The sequence below is a fragment of the Physeter macrocephalus genome, chromosome 5 (assembly GCF_002837175.3).
Source record: "Physeter macrocephalus isolate SW-GA chromosome 5, ASM283717v5, whole genome shotgun sequence".
Classification (NCBI taxonomy): domain Eukaryota; kingdom Metazoa; phylum Chordata; class Mammalia; order Artiodactyla; family Physeteridae; genus Physeter; species Physeter macrocephalus.
In genome coordinates, this window is record NC_041218.1 from 106706525 (window position 1) to 106725939 (window position 19415).

The window sequence follows — 19415 nt, forward strand, 5'->3', positions numbered from 1 at the left end:
AAAAAAAAAAAAAAAAAAAAAAAAAAAAAAAAAGAAAGGTGCTACTGGTGTTTAGTGGGGAGAAGCCAGGAATGCTGCTAATCATCCTACACTGCACAGAATCTCCCCCACAACAAAGAATTATCCAGCCCAAAATGTCATTGCGCCAAAGTTGAGAAACTCTGGTTTAACATATTATTTCCATTCTATCATTTAGTTTTTCTTCAGGGACTCCAATTATACATATGTTCTTTCTTCTTTGCTTATCTTCCTTTTCAACCATTTTCACTCAGATACTTTTAACTAATTCTTCATTCTTCTTCTCTTGGATGTTTTCCTGCCTTTCTTCAATGTCACCCATTAAATTTTTATTTTAATTAAATCTTATTTAATTTTAGTTTCCTTGGGCATCATGTAATTAGAAATTAGGTCTTAATTTCTAAATGAATTTTCTTTCATTTATTTCACATAAAATTTTATTTGTAAATCTTTGAATTTCTTTATGCAGGCAATTTTCATATTCTCAAATGCTTGCCTGAAAATATATAATAAACTTCAGAGTGTTATATTACAATTTTTTTAATAGTTGATTTGGGGAGGAATTTTCTTCACTAAAGTATTTTGATTCTTGTTTTCTGTTTTATTACAGTTTTCTTTAATTCATTCTGTGAATTTTGTGTGGTTTAATATTTGTAGTTCAATGGTACCCTCTTCTGTCCGTGTAGCAAAGTACAGTTTCTTTAATAAAGTTTTTTCCTTATCTTAGTTGACTGTTACCAGAGGGGTTGTATAATCTCCAATTAAATAATTCTTTTTGCCTTTCAGGATCTTAAATTTTCCTCTTTTCCTTCTTTTTTTTTCTTTTAACCTTCTTCTCCTATACAATCGATTCCTTTCAGAAACTGCCATCTCAGATCACATGTTCTTTTAACTCTTTCTCTGTAGACTTAGACTTTAGACTTAGACATTATCTATATTTTTAGTCTTAGACTTTGTCTATTTATCAGTGGTTTTGACCAATTTTAAGCTGGCTTCTGTCTACCATGTAATTTTCCCAAAGCTGTCCTCATTTACCAAAAAAGGGTTTCTGTCGAGATGTTGAGATGTGACTTGTTAGGATTTTCTGTTTTCTTTTCTTTTGAACTTGCCGTAATTTGAAATTTAGAATTTCTCTGTCTTCTGGTTATGGTGATGGTAAGGTTTTTGTATACTGTCATTTGTCTTGTTCTGCACTGTTTTTGAGGCTATGTGGGGATGCACAGTTTTATGAGGTCACCATTATATTTGGCTTCCCCAAAGTTATATTTTTTTTTTGTTCCTTTTGATTGACATTGGCAGATATTTATCAATTGTTTTTCAACGAACCAACTTGTGGCCTTGGTGTTCTTTTAAAATATATGTTTGAAAAAAAAAAAATAAAATATATGTTTGTTTTCTCTTTTCTTATTTCTCATTTTATCTTTATTATATCCTCCATTCAACTTAAAAAACTGACTTTTTTTCACATTTTGAGATGGATGCTTGCTTAGTTCTTAAATTTTCAGGTTTTCTTCTAACATATTCATTTAAGATTACATATTTTCCTCCAGGCACTGTTATAGTTGCATTCCCACACATGTTGCTACAATAATTCTATTTTATTTTATTATTTTATCATTTTTAGTGATAATTTTTGTTTTTATCCCTTAGAAGTGTGTATACAAGTAAACTAAAAGTAAATGAACACCAACATTTACAATTCCAGACCCTTTCCTTTTTTAGAATTAGCAGTAGTCAAATTAATATGAAGAACCTGGAGGAGGCCAGGTAGCAGGAAAATATATAAACTATTGACCTAAATATCTTGACAAGCTATGTAACTATTAGAAAATCACTTATTTCTCTCTGGGTTTGTTTCTTCATCTGTTAAATGAAACTTCAGAATTGTACGATTCTTATGGAAGTAGTTACAGATGAAATTATATGATGCCTGGAATTTTCTTTAAAATAACTGAGTGAGTTTAGGATGGGAGTATAGATTATATAAAACTGGCCAAATAATAACTGCTGAAACTGTATGATGGGTACATAGGAACTCTTTACATTATTGCCTCTATCTTTGTATATGTTTGACATTTCCCATAAGTTTTTTTTTTTTTTTTTTTTTTGTGGTACACGGGCCTCTCATCGTTGTGGCCTCTCCCGTTGCAGAGCACAGGCTCAGCCTCCATGGCTCACGGGCCCAGCCGCTCCGCGGCATATGGGATCCTCCCGAACCGGGGCACGAACCCATGTCCCCTGCATCAGCAGGCGGACTCTCAACCACTGCACCACCAGGGAAGCCCTCCCATAAGTTTTAAAATTAATAATATTTTAAGAAGAAACAGATGATTCTTTGCCTCTCATTTTCACAAATTTTACTGCAAGAGGCAAGTACTATCTGGGAGCTACACACAAAACCAAAATCACAGGCAATATCTTCAAAATGTTAAAAAGAATAAACTATGTTTAATCTGAACAGAGTCGATAATCTTCATATTGGATGTGTACTATTTTAAAAAACTGATGGTCTTGATTTCTTTTGCACAGATCATGAGAACCAGTCCATCCTGACCACATAAGAGATTTTTTTCTTCTTCTCTGGTTTGTGGTGATTGTCTTAGATATTGACAATGTAAGCTGTAGTTCTGATCTATTCTCTGGTTTCTGTTTGACAGTAGAGAATCTGGGGCAGGAAAGACTATGAACACAGAGAAGTGTGTCATCCAGTACTTTGCAACAATTGCAGTTACTGGAGAGAAGAAGGATGAAACTGGCAAAGTGCAGGTGGGTCTGATTGGTGTGTCAGAATCAAGACTGCAAGGGTGCTCAGGAAGCCCAGATGTGAGGACTGCTCTTGTCTTTGCAGGGCCCTCTGGAAGATCAAATCATCAATGCCAATCCCCTGCTGGAGTCCTCTGGCAATGCCAAGACCGTGAGGAATGACAACTCCTCTTGCTTTGCGAGTCTCTGGGTCACAGAGGGTTTTCTCAGTGCTTAAATGCCCAAGAAGGCATGTATGAGTTATGATTCAATCTCTTCTTACTCATGCACTTCCAGTTTTGTATGTAACATCATCTTTTTCACTTGCAAGGGTAAATTCATCAGGATCCACTTCAGTACCACAGGGAAACTGGCTTCTGACCTGATCCAAGTCCCTTCTGCCATGTCTGTATCTCCTGTAGTCTGGGGATGATTTGTAACTTGCCCTCTCTCCAGGTTTTCTTCAAAGCTGGCCTGCTAGGTCTTCAGTCAGGGACCCTCACTGGCTCCAGGCTGGTCCCAACCATGGCAGAATCACTTCTGACCTTTCCTTCCCTGGAGGCGCACTCCTCCCATGATTGATTTTATTTTTTAAATTGAAGTACAGTTGATGTACAACATTATATAATCTACAGGTGTACAATACAGTGATTCACAATTTTTAAAGGTTATACTCCATTTATAGTTATTGTAAGATATTGGCTATATTCCTTGTGTTGTGCAATATTTTTTTTTTTTTGGTGGTATGCGGGCCTCTCACCATTGTGGCCTCTCCCGTCACGGAGCACAGGCTCCGGACGTGCAGGCCCAGCGGCCATGGCCCACGGGCCCAGCCACTGCGTGGCATGTGGGATCCTCCCAGACCGGGGCACGAACCCGTGTCCCCTGCATCGGCAGGCGGACTCTCAACCACTGCGCCACCAGGGAAGCCCTGTACAACATTTTATTATTCAGTTCAAGATATTTTCTAGTTTCCTTTATGATTTCTTCTTTGGCCCATCACTCATTCATAAATACATTTTTATATTTCCAAATGCATGATTTTCTAGGGTGTTTTGACCTGTCATAATAGTCTTGTGGGCAAAGAATATACTTTGTATGACTTAAAACATTTGAAATATTTTTAGACTTGTTTTATGGCATAGTATGTGGTAATTTTTGTAAATGGTCCTTGCAAAAAGATTTATTTATGTATGTCTATTAGGTTGAGTTGTTAATTGTGCTGTTTTATTCTACTATATCTAGTTCCAGTATATCTATATGTACTATATTCCCCAGTATCCCGTTGTCCTGTTAATTGGCACACAGTTTATGATGATTCCTATCAGCCTGAGTCATTAGCAAATATTTCAGTGCCTTTGCAGATAAAAATCCATGTTTAGCATAGAGGTCACCCAAATAAACCTAACATTGTTAGTGTTATGTACTACTAACAAATATGAAATCTTTGACAAATCAATCGCTGCTACATCAATATAATTTCTACATCTTTTCTGAAGATTACACATAAACTTGGGTAAGAATAAGAGCTGTGTGAGAGATGGAGCAAACAAGCAAATAAAACCAATGGATCTACTGTCAAAAATGAGGCTTGTAGAAATGCAAAAATCACATCAATTTTTTAATTCTAAAAAGTATTCTAAATTAAAATTGACTACAGTTCATTTAAATTATTTTAGATTGTGAGCTTTTCGGTAATTTACAAGATCTGTCACAATTACCTGTTTCCTGTGGGTAATATATTGATAAAGTTGGTGAGTGATGTGTGGATGAGATTGGTCCTCCTCTAGTTTTAGGGGCAAAGATTCTGAAATCTGTCATTTCCTATTGTTCTTCATCAAGTAGGTAACTAAATCTTTCCTAGCAGGGTCTGAATTTATGTCTCCCCATTTTCTGGTGGTTCATATTATTGTTCATCATCATCTTGGTTTATCATGTCATGGTATCATGGCACAGTCTTTCATTGGAATCTGGATTTTTCTCAAATACACAATCTCTTCCACTTCCTGATTACTCTTGTAAGCTGTCACTTCTATGTTATGTAGCTTCAATTTCTTTATGAAATGTTTCAGTTTCCAGGTCCTCAAATTTATCATCTACATCATTTCCTAATTAATATTCATTTTCTAGTAGCTATTCTTCTGCTGGTGCATCTTCTATCTCTGTTCTCTGAATCTCCTGTGTGTACTATTCATAAAGAAGTGATTAAATTTGATCTTTGACTTCATCTCTAGTGCTCTTGGAATCTGATTCAATGGGAACCTCTACTAATAAATCTAGATATTTCCTAGATTCTTCTGACAAGACTAATAACATTGAAGGAGATCTCTATGTCCTGATACTTTAGCATCATTCACATTAAGATCCTCCATCACCAACAATATCATGTTTCAATTTCCTAGAATTTCTTCATGTTCCACAAGACCTAACAAAAGATAAAAACTGATGCCCAGATTCTAAACAACACAATTACCATAAACAATGTGAAGAAATAACTTTCAAAAATTTCCTTCTTTCCATTTTTGTGTCTTCGGTGCTTTGTCTGTCTTTTGAGACTCTTGCTGCCATTTTTGTTGGTGCTGGGGCTGACACCAGCAGCTGCTGCTGTCAAGATTGGCTTACTAATAATTGATCCTTAATGTACAGAAGAATATGTGAGGGGAGGCCACAGGGAACTCCATAAATAAACAGCAGTGGATATGATAATTGTGTCTTCACATGTTGCTTCTATCCTATTCTCTTACACATCTAGGATTCCAAATAAACATATGTTTTTCTTTTTCACTGTATCCTCTATGATTTTTACTCTCCCTTTGGTATTTTCCATCTTTTTGTAAATTTCTGCATCATCAAGAGTATTTTCCTCTCTTGTATCTACAGTTCTCCAATTCTCTCTTTAACTGTGTCTAATCTACTACAGCACCCATCTACCTTATTCTTTGCTTACTGTAATTTTCAGTTCTGGTACTACATTTTTCTCATTTTTCTAATTTTGCATTTTCTAATTTCTAACTTATTTACAAAAATTTCGAGCTTATCTTTTTTTTCTTTTTGAACATTTTTATGCATATTTCCAACGTCTAGAATCAATTTTTGTCTCTCTTTGTTTTCTCTCATTTCTGCTGATTCTCATTCACAGTGTCCTTTCTCTTTATGTGTTTGGTTACTGTTGATTGTGTGTTAAACATTATATCTTAAAAGTTATTGACAGAAATAATTTGAGGCTAAGTAATTAATATACTATCATCCTCCAAAGAAGTTTTATTTGTATGTGTCTGGATTCTGGGAATGATAGCAATATAGGATCTCCTTAATACCAGTTCAAGACTTGGTTTTCTCTTTTATTGTGAAGCAGCTGTAGTCTGTTCAAGGCTTTTTACTATTGATCTATCCTTACTTCTAAGGTGAAAACCTTCAGGTATAGTGGGTGGTTTTCAAATATCAATTCTAATTTTTGATGTTTCATGCCCACAAGGCTAGGAAATGTTCAGTTAAAGTTTAGTTTCCCTTTCCAGAACAGCAAATTCCTGTAAGGCTGAAGTGACCCTGAGTGATAACTTAAATTTTAGAGTTTCTACCCTCTCATTGGCCCAGTAATTTCTCTCCACCTTATTAGCTTTTTGATATTAAAAAAATGTTAATCCAGTTGTTTTTCCATTGGAAGTACTGTCCCATGTTACTTAGCTCCCACTACTGGTAGTAAAATCTCAAGATTTTGTCATAAAAGTCTAAGCTTATTTTAAATTTAAATAAGTATGCTCTATAAGCTTTTGCAGGACAAGCACAAACTTCAGAATTCTAATTCTACAATACATAGCTAAGTAAAGCATGTAGCCTTGCCATAAATTTGTAGCCTTAGACGGAAATAAAAGGCATTAATGCCTTCAATTTCTTATAATGTTCCCTTTCATTGGCTTTCACAGGACTTACCAGAAGGAACAATAGACTCTTTGAAGAGTCTGGAGATGGAATAAGTGAAACTAACAAATACAAATTTTCTTTACACTTGTAACCAAATTCTGCCTTTTATCTGAATTTAGAATAGCTCAAAACAGGTCAAATCTCCCTCATTTCTAATGCTATCATTTTCTTATAGAGAAAAATGCATAGACAAGGAAAGACATGAAGCCCTGGCATGGGTGGATGGCATCTTGAGTAAAGGAGGCACTGGTGACATTTATTTTGAATGACCTTTTTATTCCATGTCCATATACCCTAGTACATGATTTGTGGGAGGTATGCTCCATTTCTCTTTGTGGTAAAATTAGAAGAGGCAAAGAGAGAGGTGGGGAAAGAGGGAAAAGAAGAAATCAATCTGAATCTCTAAGTACAGATAATTTAGCAGGCAGATCAACTTTAGGAAGGAGTACATACAAGAGTAACAGAAATGGAAATTGACTCCTTGAAAGCATCCGTATCTTTACTGCTAATAGGCATGGGTTTCTTTTCGGAGTGATGAAAGAGTTCTAAAATTAGATTGTGGCAATGGTTGTACAATTCAGTGAATATCCTAAAAAAAAGAAGAAAAAACCCCCACTGAATTGAACACTTCAAATGGGCAAACTTTATGGTGTGTAAAACATACCTCAGTAAAGCTGTTTTTTTTTTTTTAATCCCTTGTCATATCTATGTATTCCTTGGGGAGTCTTCAAGCAATTTAAATATCATGGGTTTAGTATCTATTAATCCACATAGGATGATTCAGACATATATCTAGGTTTAAAGTTTGTGGTCAAAAGTCAGTTCCTTAACATCACAGGACTTCAGATTTCTCAAATAATATGGGGATAACAACACTGTCTTGTCCAGAAGCAGGGACTCAAACACAATTTTTGTTCAATTAATACATGGTGGGAGTGCTCTAGGTGAAGTGTAGGATACGACAAGGAAAAGACACTAGTGGGAATGTGGTTTCAGCTGAAGTCTAGTTTATTCTATTTCTTCAAGGAAGTCAGTCATTGGCCAAAGCCTGAGTGGTCAGTGTGGGAGCGTGCAGTGTCCAGCTGGCAGGTGGCAGACATTTAGTGGCCATTGCCCACTGCCCCTGGGGAGGGTGCACTTGCCAGTAGAGGGGCCTGTGTTGGGCACTACCATCATCTACTACTCATTCCTCTTCCATAGTACTGTTTTGTTGTAGGGATACACAGACATGCAATAATATACAATGACTGTGAACTTCTACACAGTGCCTGGCACATAAGGAGTACTTTATAAACGGTAGCTATTTTTTTTTAAACTTTTTATTTTATATTTGGAGTATAGTTGATTAGCAATGTTATGTTAGCTTCAGTTGTACAGCAAAGTGATTCAGTTATACATATACATGTATCTATTCTTTATCAAATTCTTTTCCCATTTAGGTTGTAACATAATAATGAGCCGAGTTCCCTGTGCTCTACAGTAGGTCCTTATTGGTTATCTATTTTAAATATAGCAGTGTGTACATGTCAATCTCAAACTTCCTAACTATTCTTCCCACCCCCGACCCTTCCCCTCTGGTAACCATAAGTTTGTTCTCTAAGTCTGTGAGTCTGTTTTTGTTTTGTAAATAAGTTCATTTGTATCATTTTCTTTTTAGATTCTGCACATAAGCAATATCATATGATATTTCTCTTTCTCTATCTGACTTACTTCACTCAGTATGTGTAGCTCTGTTTTATAGGGCATAAAATATCAAATACACAGACAAGGAAATAAATTGATTACAAATACTACATAATGCTATGCAGTAAGAAAATCTTACGGTACATGTTGCTTCCTCATCAAATGTATATCGGTGATTTACTGAGTATTCTTCATGATGAGGTTGTAAAGCAGTAACTCTCAGTGGGCTTGTCCAACCTGAAAACAAAAATGTATGTGCTTTGGGTACATACGTACCAAATACAAATGTACACAATGCAATAGGAATTTCTTCTTCCACCAGAAATACTTCCTACTAGAAAGCTAAACTGTGTGGTATTGATTTTTCCATGGATTATCTAACAACTTTGCTCAGCAGTGAGAACAGAAGCACTCTGGAATTTATGTGTTAGATTAATTAGTGTACAATTATTTGTTATTTATTATTGGAAGAGATCTCTTGGGCACTATTAATCTGTGCATGTGCACGCAGACAGGTTGGGGATGGTGGTGACACAAGGGAGTTTACTATGTAGATAATTCAACCTAATGATAAGAGACGAGCAAATATAAAAGCTGCCTTCAACAAATATTTACCTCACCACAAATGAAAGCAGATGAATATATAAAGATGGAAAACAGGTTTCCTGGTTTTGAGGTGCTCATGAGCAAATGGAAAAGACAGACATGTAAGTAGATAATTTCAGTATAATGTGGTGACTGAGATAATTGTTGAGCTCTGAGTGCTGTGGGAGTGCAGAGGAGGGACATCTAATCCAGCCAGATTGTAGGGAGTTAGGAACATCTTCCTGAAGACAAGACCTGACCTCATCTTGACAACTGAGTTTGACTTGGATAACAAAGGGGAAATGGAGGAAGAAGAGTCATTCCAGAGGGGGGAACAGTATGTACAATGGTAGGCTTGCCCTGTGAGAGCAACAGCACAACTCTTCCTGAAGGTTGGGTATAGCTACATCTTGAAATGGCAGCCAGGGAATGGTGGAAGATGAACAAAAGAGGTAGGCCAATGTCAGGACATGAAAGCCTTGGACCTATCCTCCTTAGTAAGTCTTAACAAGAGAGACTGATAACTTTGGCAAATTACTCTGGTTTGGACAGGGGACTAGTGTAGGTGAAGATAATGGTTGTACCATAGAGATCCTTTTCCTACCCCATGGGGTCTTCTAACTTGGTCCTCTACTTTTTAGCTTTGCCCCATGAATTGATCTAACTCAGCAAAAGATGAACTAAAATGTTAAAACTGGGAGCTAGCTGGATAGTACAGAGATATCTAAGCAGAGGTGAGATGAATTGTGAGAGGGATTTGGGATAACACAGGAGCACCCTGGTCACCATGCACAGCAATCTGGTGAAGCTCCATAACAGACTACAGCAATACTTGGGGCTTAATAATGTATATAATTCCTGGCTAAGGTGCCACTGTGACCTCGTGAATTATTTGATCCCCCTGAGTCTTATTTTTCTTACCTTTAACGATTGCTGTCAGAGTTGTAAAAACTACCATTAATGTATTTAAAGGAATTGGCAAATTTCTGGCATGCAGTTTATAACATTAATTACCAGTGAGTAGTTGTAACATTATTAGTACCTATAGTAGTAACGTAGTAATATCATCTTCATAATGATGATGTTGATTCAGTCAATATTTGACCAATCAGGACAGAACCTGCAAACTCAGAAGTGGCAATGAAGGGCTGAAGAACAGGGGACCCTCTGTGGATTCTGAAGGTAAGTGAGAGAGAGTAGCAAGTGAGAAGGCCTTGACACAGCTCTGCTGACTGTGAAGATGGAGCAGGCCATGTGAGAAGACTCCAGGAGCAGAGTGCATCCCCTGCTGCCAGAGAGCAAGGAAACAGGCGCCTCAGATGTCAGGGACTGTATTCTGCACAGCTGGAATGAGCCTCAAAGTAGATTTCTCCCCAGACCCTCCAGATATGAACAAAGAGCACACCTTGACTTTGGCAGTTGGATCTCAAATAGAGAACACAGTTAAGCCTGCTCAGGTTTTTGACCCACAAACTTGTCAGTAATAAATGGCCTTTGTTTAAAGGTGCTAAGTTTGTGGCAGTTTGTTATAGCAGCAAGAGGAAACTAATACAGAAGCAGAGGCAAGAGGCCAAGGCAGAGTGAGAGAGGCAGTGCTGAATTCCACGATCATTTCAGTTTTGAGAAGAAGGATAATTCTGTCTGCGACTCAGCTGGCCAAAGAAAACCCTCCAGTAGATTCTCATGCCATCAGCAGCAATATAGCACTTTTTGGTATCCTCTGATTTGAAGCCATTCTAGCAGCTACTTAGAAAAAAAAAAAAGGAAAGTAGGAAAACAAGAAAACTAGAAAACTAAAATTTTGACTTTAAGCCAGAGTAGAAGGGCAATGAATTACAACTATATACCTCAGGGGCACTACACTTAACATCTAAGTATGATGACATCCTTTCTTCTACCTTGTTTCAGTATCTACTGCTGCAAAATAACCTCAAACCTAGTAGCTTAAAACAACCATTCATCATCTACTGGGACTCTGAATTGTTCTGTCATAAGGCATAGCTCCGATAGCTGAAAATGTTCAAAATGACCTCACTCACATGGCTGGCAAGTTGGTATTGACTGTTAGCTGGGAGCTCAGCTGGCCCTGATGACCAATGCCTTATTTTTCTTCCCCTCTGGATCTAGGTTGGGTCTCTCACAAAATAGTGACTGAAACTCCAGGGGAAGAATCCTTAAATGAGCAATCTCAATGTGCAAGTACTTACCAGGCCTCCACTTGCATCATGCTTGCTAATATCTTATTGGCTAAAGCCACACATATGTCCAAGCCCAGAGTCAACGTGAGAAGGAAACAGACCTCATTTTATGGTAGGAGAAGTGGCAGGCACACACAGGAAGGGGTGAGCTGCCAAAAGCCACTTTTGGGAACAGCTATTACACACCTATCGTTCATAACCCACAGTCTCACTTCATTGCTTTCATGCCACCAAACAAATATCAAGTCTTTTGTCAAGGAAAGCACTGTATTATTTCCTTGACAAAAGTATTTCCTCATTTATTAGAGATTTAACATGTTTAAAACTGTGATCATATTTTTACAGTGAATGGGTTTTGTGTGTAACCCATGAAACTGTATGAGTTTGGAGGAGTCTACCATGAACACTATTTTCCCATAGGCCTTATTATTTTTATTATAAAACATTTCAATAACAAGGTGCTTTTAAGGAAGCCAAAACCTTAGAAGAGAGATTCAAGGACTATTCTATGTATTTTTTTTTTTTTAATTCATGTGTTATCTCTCCTCTAATGGTTACAGACAGGTTTTTTGTTTTTTTTTTTAACATCTAAAATACCCTTTGTGAGTGGTCTTCCCTGAGTTTTCTTTCTCAATATAGCAAAAGGTAGGTTAATTATGTTGATATTTTCAAAGAACCAACTTTAGGTTTAGGTTATTTTTTCTGCTGTTTTTCTATTCTCTATTTTATTTACATGAACCAAACATCCAACCTTCAAAATATATGATGCAAATATTGACAGAATTGAAGAGAGAAACAGCTCTACAATAACAGTTGAAGACTTTAGTACCCTACTTTCAATAATGAATAGAACAACCAGACAAAGATCAGCAAGGAAGTAGAGGACTTAAACAACAATTTGACCTAACAGACATTTACAGAACACTCAAACCAACAGAATACCCAAGCAGAATACACATTTTTCTCAAGAGCACATGGAACATTCTCTACACTATATTGTAGGTGACAAAGCAAGTCTTAGTAAATTTAAAAGGACTGAAAGCATGTAAAATATATTAATACTTTCTGAACACAACGGAATGAAACTAGAAATCAATAGACTGGAATAAAATTAAAAACTGATATATGAAAATTAAACACCATACCCCTAAATAACCATTGGGTTAAAGAAGAAATAACATGGGAAATTAGAAATTATCTTGAGACAAATGAAAACAAAAACGTAAGTAATGGGGTTCAGCAAAAGTAGTGCTAAGAGGAAAACTCATAGGTATAAATGCGTATAATAAAGAAGAACTATCTCAAGTCAATCACCTAAATTTACACCTTAAAAAACTAGAAGAAGAACAAACTAAACCCAAAGCTAGCAGAAAAAAGAAAATAATAAAGATTAGGTCAGAAATACACAAAATAGAGAATAGAAAAACAATAGGGAAAATCAATGAGAGCAAGACTTGGTTCTTGAAAAGATCAACAAAATTGACAGACATTTAGCTAGACTGACTCAGAGAAAAAGAAAGAAGGCTCAAATAACTAAAATCACAAATGAAAGAAGGGACATTACAACTGATTTTTGCTGGAGGAGGTCATTGAGAGGACGTGACCACCCACTGACCCATGAGCTGAACTCAGGCAATCAGAGGCTCCTCACCCCCTCCTCTGTCCTTGAAATGAATGTATGTTCTGCTCACTGTTCCCACAGGAGGAGCTGTTTCAAGAACACAGTCTTGAGAGAGTAATGTTTCGTTGAGACCATCTGGACAGTATACGTGACTGAACCCTGTTAAGTCCTCTACATAAACTTGAAGATTCTGGAGGGTGGGTGCGGAGATCTACTCATCTTAAGGCACCTAAGACAAGCATAAGTAAGTTTCCTCGGTAATTAAACCTGCCACCTACCCGTCTGGAGAGTCTGCCTCTTTCTCCTTGCCCTGTGAGTACAGGGGCCAGTTTTGGATTTCACCTGGGGAACTCCTGAGGTTTTGAACCAACAATTTTACAGAAATAAAAAGGATTACAAGAAAGTACTATGAACAGTTGTACACCACACGATTATATGACCTACATGAAATGGACAAATTCCTAAAAACACATAACCTACCAAGACTGAATCATGAAGAAACAGAAAATATGAACAGACCTATAACTAATAAGGAGATTGAATCAGTAATCAAAACTCGCAACGAAGAAAAGCTCCAGATCAGATGGCTTCACTGGTAAATTCTACAAAACATTTAAAAAAGAATTAACACTAATCCACTTCAAGCTCTTCCAAAAAAATTGAAGAGAACACTTCCAAATTCATTCCATAAGGCCAACTGATACCAAAGCCAGACAAAGACACTACAAGAAGAAATGGACCAATATCCTGATGAATACTGATGTGAAAATCCTCAAATACTAGAAAAGAGAATTTAACACACATTTGAAAGGACTATACACCATGACCAAGTGGGGTTTATTCCTTGAATGTAAGGAATTGTAATTGTGCATTAATATATTGTGTGGCAATGTAAAATGGAGTAGCCACTATGGAAAACAATAGCTGGTTCCTCAAAACATTAAACACAGAATTACCATTGAGCAATTCCACCTTTCGGTATATACCCCAAAGAACAAAAAATGGGATCTTGAAGAGATATCTGTACACCCACGTTCATAGCAGCAATATTCACAATAGCCAAAAGGCAAAGCAACCGAAGTGTCCATTGATGGATGAAAGGATAAACAAAACATGGTATATACATAAAATGGAAAATTATTCAGCCTTAAAAAGGAAGGAATTCTGATACATGCTACAGCAAGAACACTGTTGTCCATGAGGACACTATGCTAAGTGAAACGAGCCAGTCACAAAAAGACAAAGACTGTATGATTTTGCTCATATGAGGTAGCTAAAGTAGTCAAATTCATAGAGAAAGAAAGTAAAATGATTGCTAGGGGTTGAGAGGAGGGAGGGAAAGGTAGTTAGTATTTGATGGATATAGAATTTCAGTTTGGTAAGATGAAAGGAGTTATGGAGATGGACAGTGGTGATGGCTGCACAATAATGTGCTTAATACCAATGAAGTACACACTTAAAAATGGTTAAGACGGTTGTTACTGAGGGTGTGTACCCCAAAATTCATATGTTGTAGCCCCTACCCCAATATGATGGTATTTGGAGGTGGGGCCTTTGGGTAATTAGGTTCAGATGAGGCCATGAGGGTGTGGCTCCCATGACAGGATGGAACTAGGAACAAAAAAACAACTGACCACAGTTAAATGTCTAGATAAGGTTGAAATAGGACAAAAAATCAGTGATATAATCTTTCAGGATCCTGTTTTGATATTTATGAAAGTCCACTGAAAAGCATAATGGTGTGTGATATAATTAATTGAGAAGATATTCTTCTTTATCAGAATGTATGAGAAATTATGTGTATTTAGGTTTGCTAAAAACTGAAAGTATTTATTATTTATAATTAATGATTATTTCCAGAATCACTGAAAGCACAGGCCAAATTATATTGAAATCAATCCCTGAACTGTAAGTATTGTTCTTTGAAACTGTTAATAGCTCATAACAGCTACTACTAATTAAATGCTTTACCAGGTTCCACAAATTTTGCTAAGTATTTTACCCATCTTAATTCATTCAATTCCTACAATTTTATAAGAGAATTTATGTATGAAGGAACTGAAAATTCTGGACTTTAACTTTATAACATGACTTTGTTTAACTTTACAACATCTAACAAATGTTATTGGTTCATTCCTTTGTCAGATATTTTTACATGAATAACATTAAATAGCCCTCGCTATTATAAATTATAACTAGTATCTGAATTTTACAAATAAGGATACACAGGCATAGAAATTAGCAACGAGTCCTGGGTCATGGTGCAAGTAAATTTCCTGCCAGGAATAGAGTACAGACAGTCTCACTCTAGAGCCTATCTTCTGCATTCTGCTGTACTGATCTAGGCAGTGAAATAGAGGCTAGATGAGCTCTATATTTGGTTCTGAAATGTTGGTGCAATGTCTGTTATCCCTATTTCAGTCATAAGTTAGCTTCTTCACCTCTAATTTGTTGGAATGCTTTGACAGTTTACTCTTAGGAAAACTTACAAAAACAAATCAATATTGTTCTTAAAAATTACACTAGGTTGGGATTTTCTGCTTACAACCAAAGTGTCATACTTGTCTAAAATAGGACTACAATGAAAAATGATTTTGATTCCTTTAAAGAAGAGTTCTTGATAACGACTATTAGTGCACATTGAAACATGAACAAAAGATTGAGCTCGAGCTCCTTTCTTGACAGATCAGAAAATTGGTCACTAGTTCAGAATCCGTGAAAACTGTACTATGGCTGTAAGACTGGCCTGAACTCATCAATGGTTCCTTCAATGTGAATTGCATTTGCTTCTCAGTAATACCTTATTTCCCTAGATGGTATTTCAAATGGATCATAAAATAATTATTTCTTAAAATAGGTTACTGAACCTCATTTATATATTTACATGAACATTCCAAACTAAGGAATTTCCCTAAGCCTACCCGCTGAGGCCACAACTGGAGTGCACATTAAAAGCATGGTTCCTATCCCATGCTTATCTCTCATCAAATTGCTCTTTTCTTATTCAAGAGTGGGTATCTGGAGCGTGTGGCTTGGGCTTTGCATTTCTACTACCTGTGCCCTGATTCATACTCCCTTCCTGGTCCCAAGTGCCTATGGCCTCTCTTCACGGAGGAGTGGCAGGAACCACGAGCTTCCACTGCTCCAAAAAACAGTGACGTCACTGCTCCTCCACACAGCCTCCCTAGGCCTCTGGTCTGTGGCTGGGCACTGCAGAGGAGTGGTGAAGAGGGTGCAGCCTCTTAAGGCTAGAGCAAGCTCAGCATCTCCTGCTACAGCACTTGGTCTTTGCCTTTCCCACATGCTCCAACATGTTAATCTCTTTTCACTCCCTGCCTACCAGGCACATTCCATACAGGAACACTGCCCGTGGCTTTCTTCCGGTAGTGTCTCACCACTTCTGGGCCAGGCTTGTGACACCCTCTGGGAGTTCTTACAGAGAAACCAAAAGGTGCAGCAGTCGGTGAGTGTTCATCAAATTCTGCCTCCAGGAATGTGGTGGAGTTATTTATGCAGGGGTTGCCTCTCTTCAGCTCCTGTTCTTACAAGACCCCCAAATTTACTTTCAACTACTTTCCCATTGCATTTCAGCTCCTGTAACCTCTTTGATAATCATCCACAAATTAATTTTTTCAAAGGAGAGAGACAGATAAGGAGGCATGATACCCAATTATCAAAGTTAAATATAAATTCCTTTGTGGCAAAATTAGGTTATCTGTGTGTTTAGAATAAATTATCTGATATATACTCTGTGTTGGCCGCATACTGATGAATGTATTTTTTGAAAACCAAATATTTTTTTACAAACAGGTTTATAAAAGGCTTATCATTCTTATCACTTTTTCCTTACAATCCCTAATTTAAAAATACGAATTCCTTATTTGGTCTTTTGCAATTTTATGTCAAATGAACCGCTAAATACTGAATCTTAGATCCAAGCTCTTCCCTCTCATTTGAGTGTTTAAAAATTACAAAGCCCATGACACTTCATTTACCTCCAAGTCTTGCTCTGATGGAAATGTCTGGTACTGCCCTGGAACTCCATCTCCTGTCCTGTTTTAGTTCTTCTAATAACATTTTTTTCCCTTTCAATGTCGTCTGAAATCCTGTGTCTGGCCTGGGAACTCGATGTTGAGGTTTCGCGTCACTGAAATCTACCAAGCTTGGTATGGATCTGCCGATGCCAGGCTTTAAGTCAGCGTCACCACCAGGACTCACAAACCCTGAGCAGGGGTCACCTAAGCGTACATCATCCCGAAGTGGAAATAATGGATAATCTGGCCCATATGGTGGGGGATAAGGATAGTGTAAATGATAGTCTGGCAGGACTGAAGGGGGACAAGGGTGAAATTTAAGAAAAGTAGGGCTGCATTTCTTTTCAATTCTGCTACAGTCATGTCTGTCCTCAACTCCTTGCACAAAAGGCATGTTCAGTTTTCGTAAGAGAGCGTGATAGTGTGGGTAGTCTATATTCTCAACAGCCTTTGTTCTTGAAAGGAAGGATCCTTCAGAGATACTTATCTTTCCAGGTGTGTGCTGTGAATCCATATCTACGGCCTTTCTCTTTAAAATTGTGGGTGACTGTACATTAATTGCTTCTGAAGTCTCCTTTCTCTTCGACTATAAAACCACTGAGGATTGGTTAACCTAACATAGTTATTGATTTGGCTTTCTCAATGTCAACAGAGTAGAGTTTTTTCTTTAAAAAAATTTTTAAGGTAAATATCTATTCTCCATCAAAGGAAGTAAGGGACCAGAACAGAAAAAAAAAAATAAAACGAAACAGAGCCCATGTTGCTTGGCAACAGCTAGACCTCTTACACATTGGACCATTTATTATATACATCATAATTCTTAAAAACAGATTTGCCAGTAAAATCTCCATGACAGTTTCCTCAGCAATGCTCAGGAAAACTGTGCTCATTTGTTATTTTTAAATTTTTCCATAAGTTGATACTTTATGGGTAAATGAAATTCAGTAAAGGGTATAAATAAAGCAGTTAATAAAGAGGCAATATATTTTTTAAAGCATATCTCTGATATACTTTAAGTATTTACCTGATATAAAAAAGTACAAAACACACTGCCTATATAAATTGTAAATTTAAATGCAGTGCAAAAAATGAACATGTATTACATTACAGTTAAATCAATGTATCTAAGTTTTAAGGAAAGTAACTTGCAATTTATAGTCAAAGTACAGGTTCATCTTTTACGTGCCCTACATTATCCTTACTTACCTTTTTGCTACCATGGTGGCAGAGTAAGAGCAATGAAGTTCTTAAACTCATTTCAGGAAACTACAGTAAGTAGCAGCTATTAGCTCAATGCAAAAAGAGACATCATCAATATGCTGTTCATTTAAAAGCTCATTTCAACTAGGTAACTTGGTCTTGCGTGAAAACTGCTATCAAAGGAATTCCAGACAGTAGAATTTGGTCACAAAAGCTAACACCATCCCTACTGGAGTAAAAAGTGCAAATACGAATGACAGACCCACGTTCTTTTTGATTTTCAGCAATCAGCTTTCCATCTTTAGAATCACACCATACATTAACTAAGATCTCCAATATTACTTCCTATTCTCAGGTTGAATATTAGGAATTTACACAGCAGACCACGGTAGGAGGGACTGCTGAATTACAGAAAACAGAGATTTCAAGATTTAGCATGGTCTCAACAGTCCTCTCTGCCCTTTATTCTCTATAAGTCCACAGTCCAAAGTTCATTTGGTAAAAACCATGTTGTGCAGGTTGACTTGTTTATAAAAATTAAAAGGAAGTTTAGCAGAATATATATCCAGACAAATATAGTGATTTATTGGGCACTATTCAGTAAAATTTGTTTACTAGGTGTGCTCAAAGGAAGTGCAAGACCTTGACCAAAATGCTGGCTGGATCTATTATGCAGGTCTCTTTACTAAGACATGCCTGAACAGGCTGAACTCAATTCAGGACTTTATACATATTAGAAAGGATTTCTAAAGAAGTAAATCTACTCAGTAGAATTAACTGTACTGGATACATTTTACCAATTAGCACATGCATAAACATAGCCAGAAAACTCAAGAAATAAGCAGAAATTTCAATTTCCTTTCTTAATAAGAACCAAGGACTTCTTTGGATATTTACGTAATCCTTAAGAAATGTCTTCATCCTGGTCCTGGTCCAAAATGAACTCTCCTTCCTTTCTGCTAGATGTTTTCCGTTCTTTTCTTTTTTTAAAAAAAAAAAAATTATGGTTATATGCAAGACCAAAAGACAACCCTCAGAATGGGAGAAAATATTTGCAAATGAAGCAACTGACAAAGGATTAATATCCAAAATTTATAAGCAACTCATGCAGCTCAATAACAACAAAACAAACAACCCAATCCAAAAATGGGCAGAAGAACTAAATAGACATTTCTCCAAAGAAGATATACAGATCGCCAACAAACACATGAAAGAATGCTCAACATCATTAATCATTAGAGAAATGCAAATCAAAACGACAATGAGATATCATCTCACACCGGTCAGATTGGCCATCATCAAAAACTCTAGAAACAATAAATGCTGGAGAGGGTGTGGAGAAAAGGGAACCCTCTTGCACTGCTGGTGGGAATAATGTAAATTGATACAGCCACTATGGAGAACAGTATGGAG

The 19415-nt window shown here is 36.8% G+C and overlaps 1 protein-coding gene across 1 annotated transcript in view; it reads right to left on the reverse strand.

Annotated features, from left to right (window-relative positions):
• SPMIP7 (sperm microtubule inner protein 7) overlaps positions 1–18059 on the reverse strand; it is a 57260-nt gene extending 39201 nt beyond the window's left edge. The window contains exons 1-3 of the mRNA XM_024115084.1: positions 18009–18059; positions 16764–17331; positions 8504–8601 (exon numbers count right to left, since the gene is read on the reverse strand). Of these exons, the coding sequence (XP_023970852.1) occupies positions 8504–8601; positions 16764–17331; positions 18009–18059 (717 nt within the window). The remainder of the gene's footprint in view (positions 1–8503; positions 8602–16763; positions 17332–18008) is intronic.
• Between the last annotated feature and the right edge of the window lie 1356 nt (positions 18060–19415).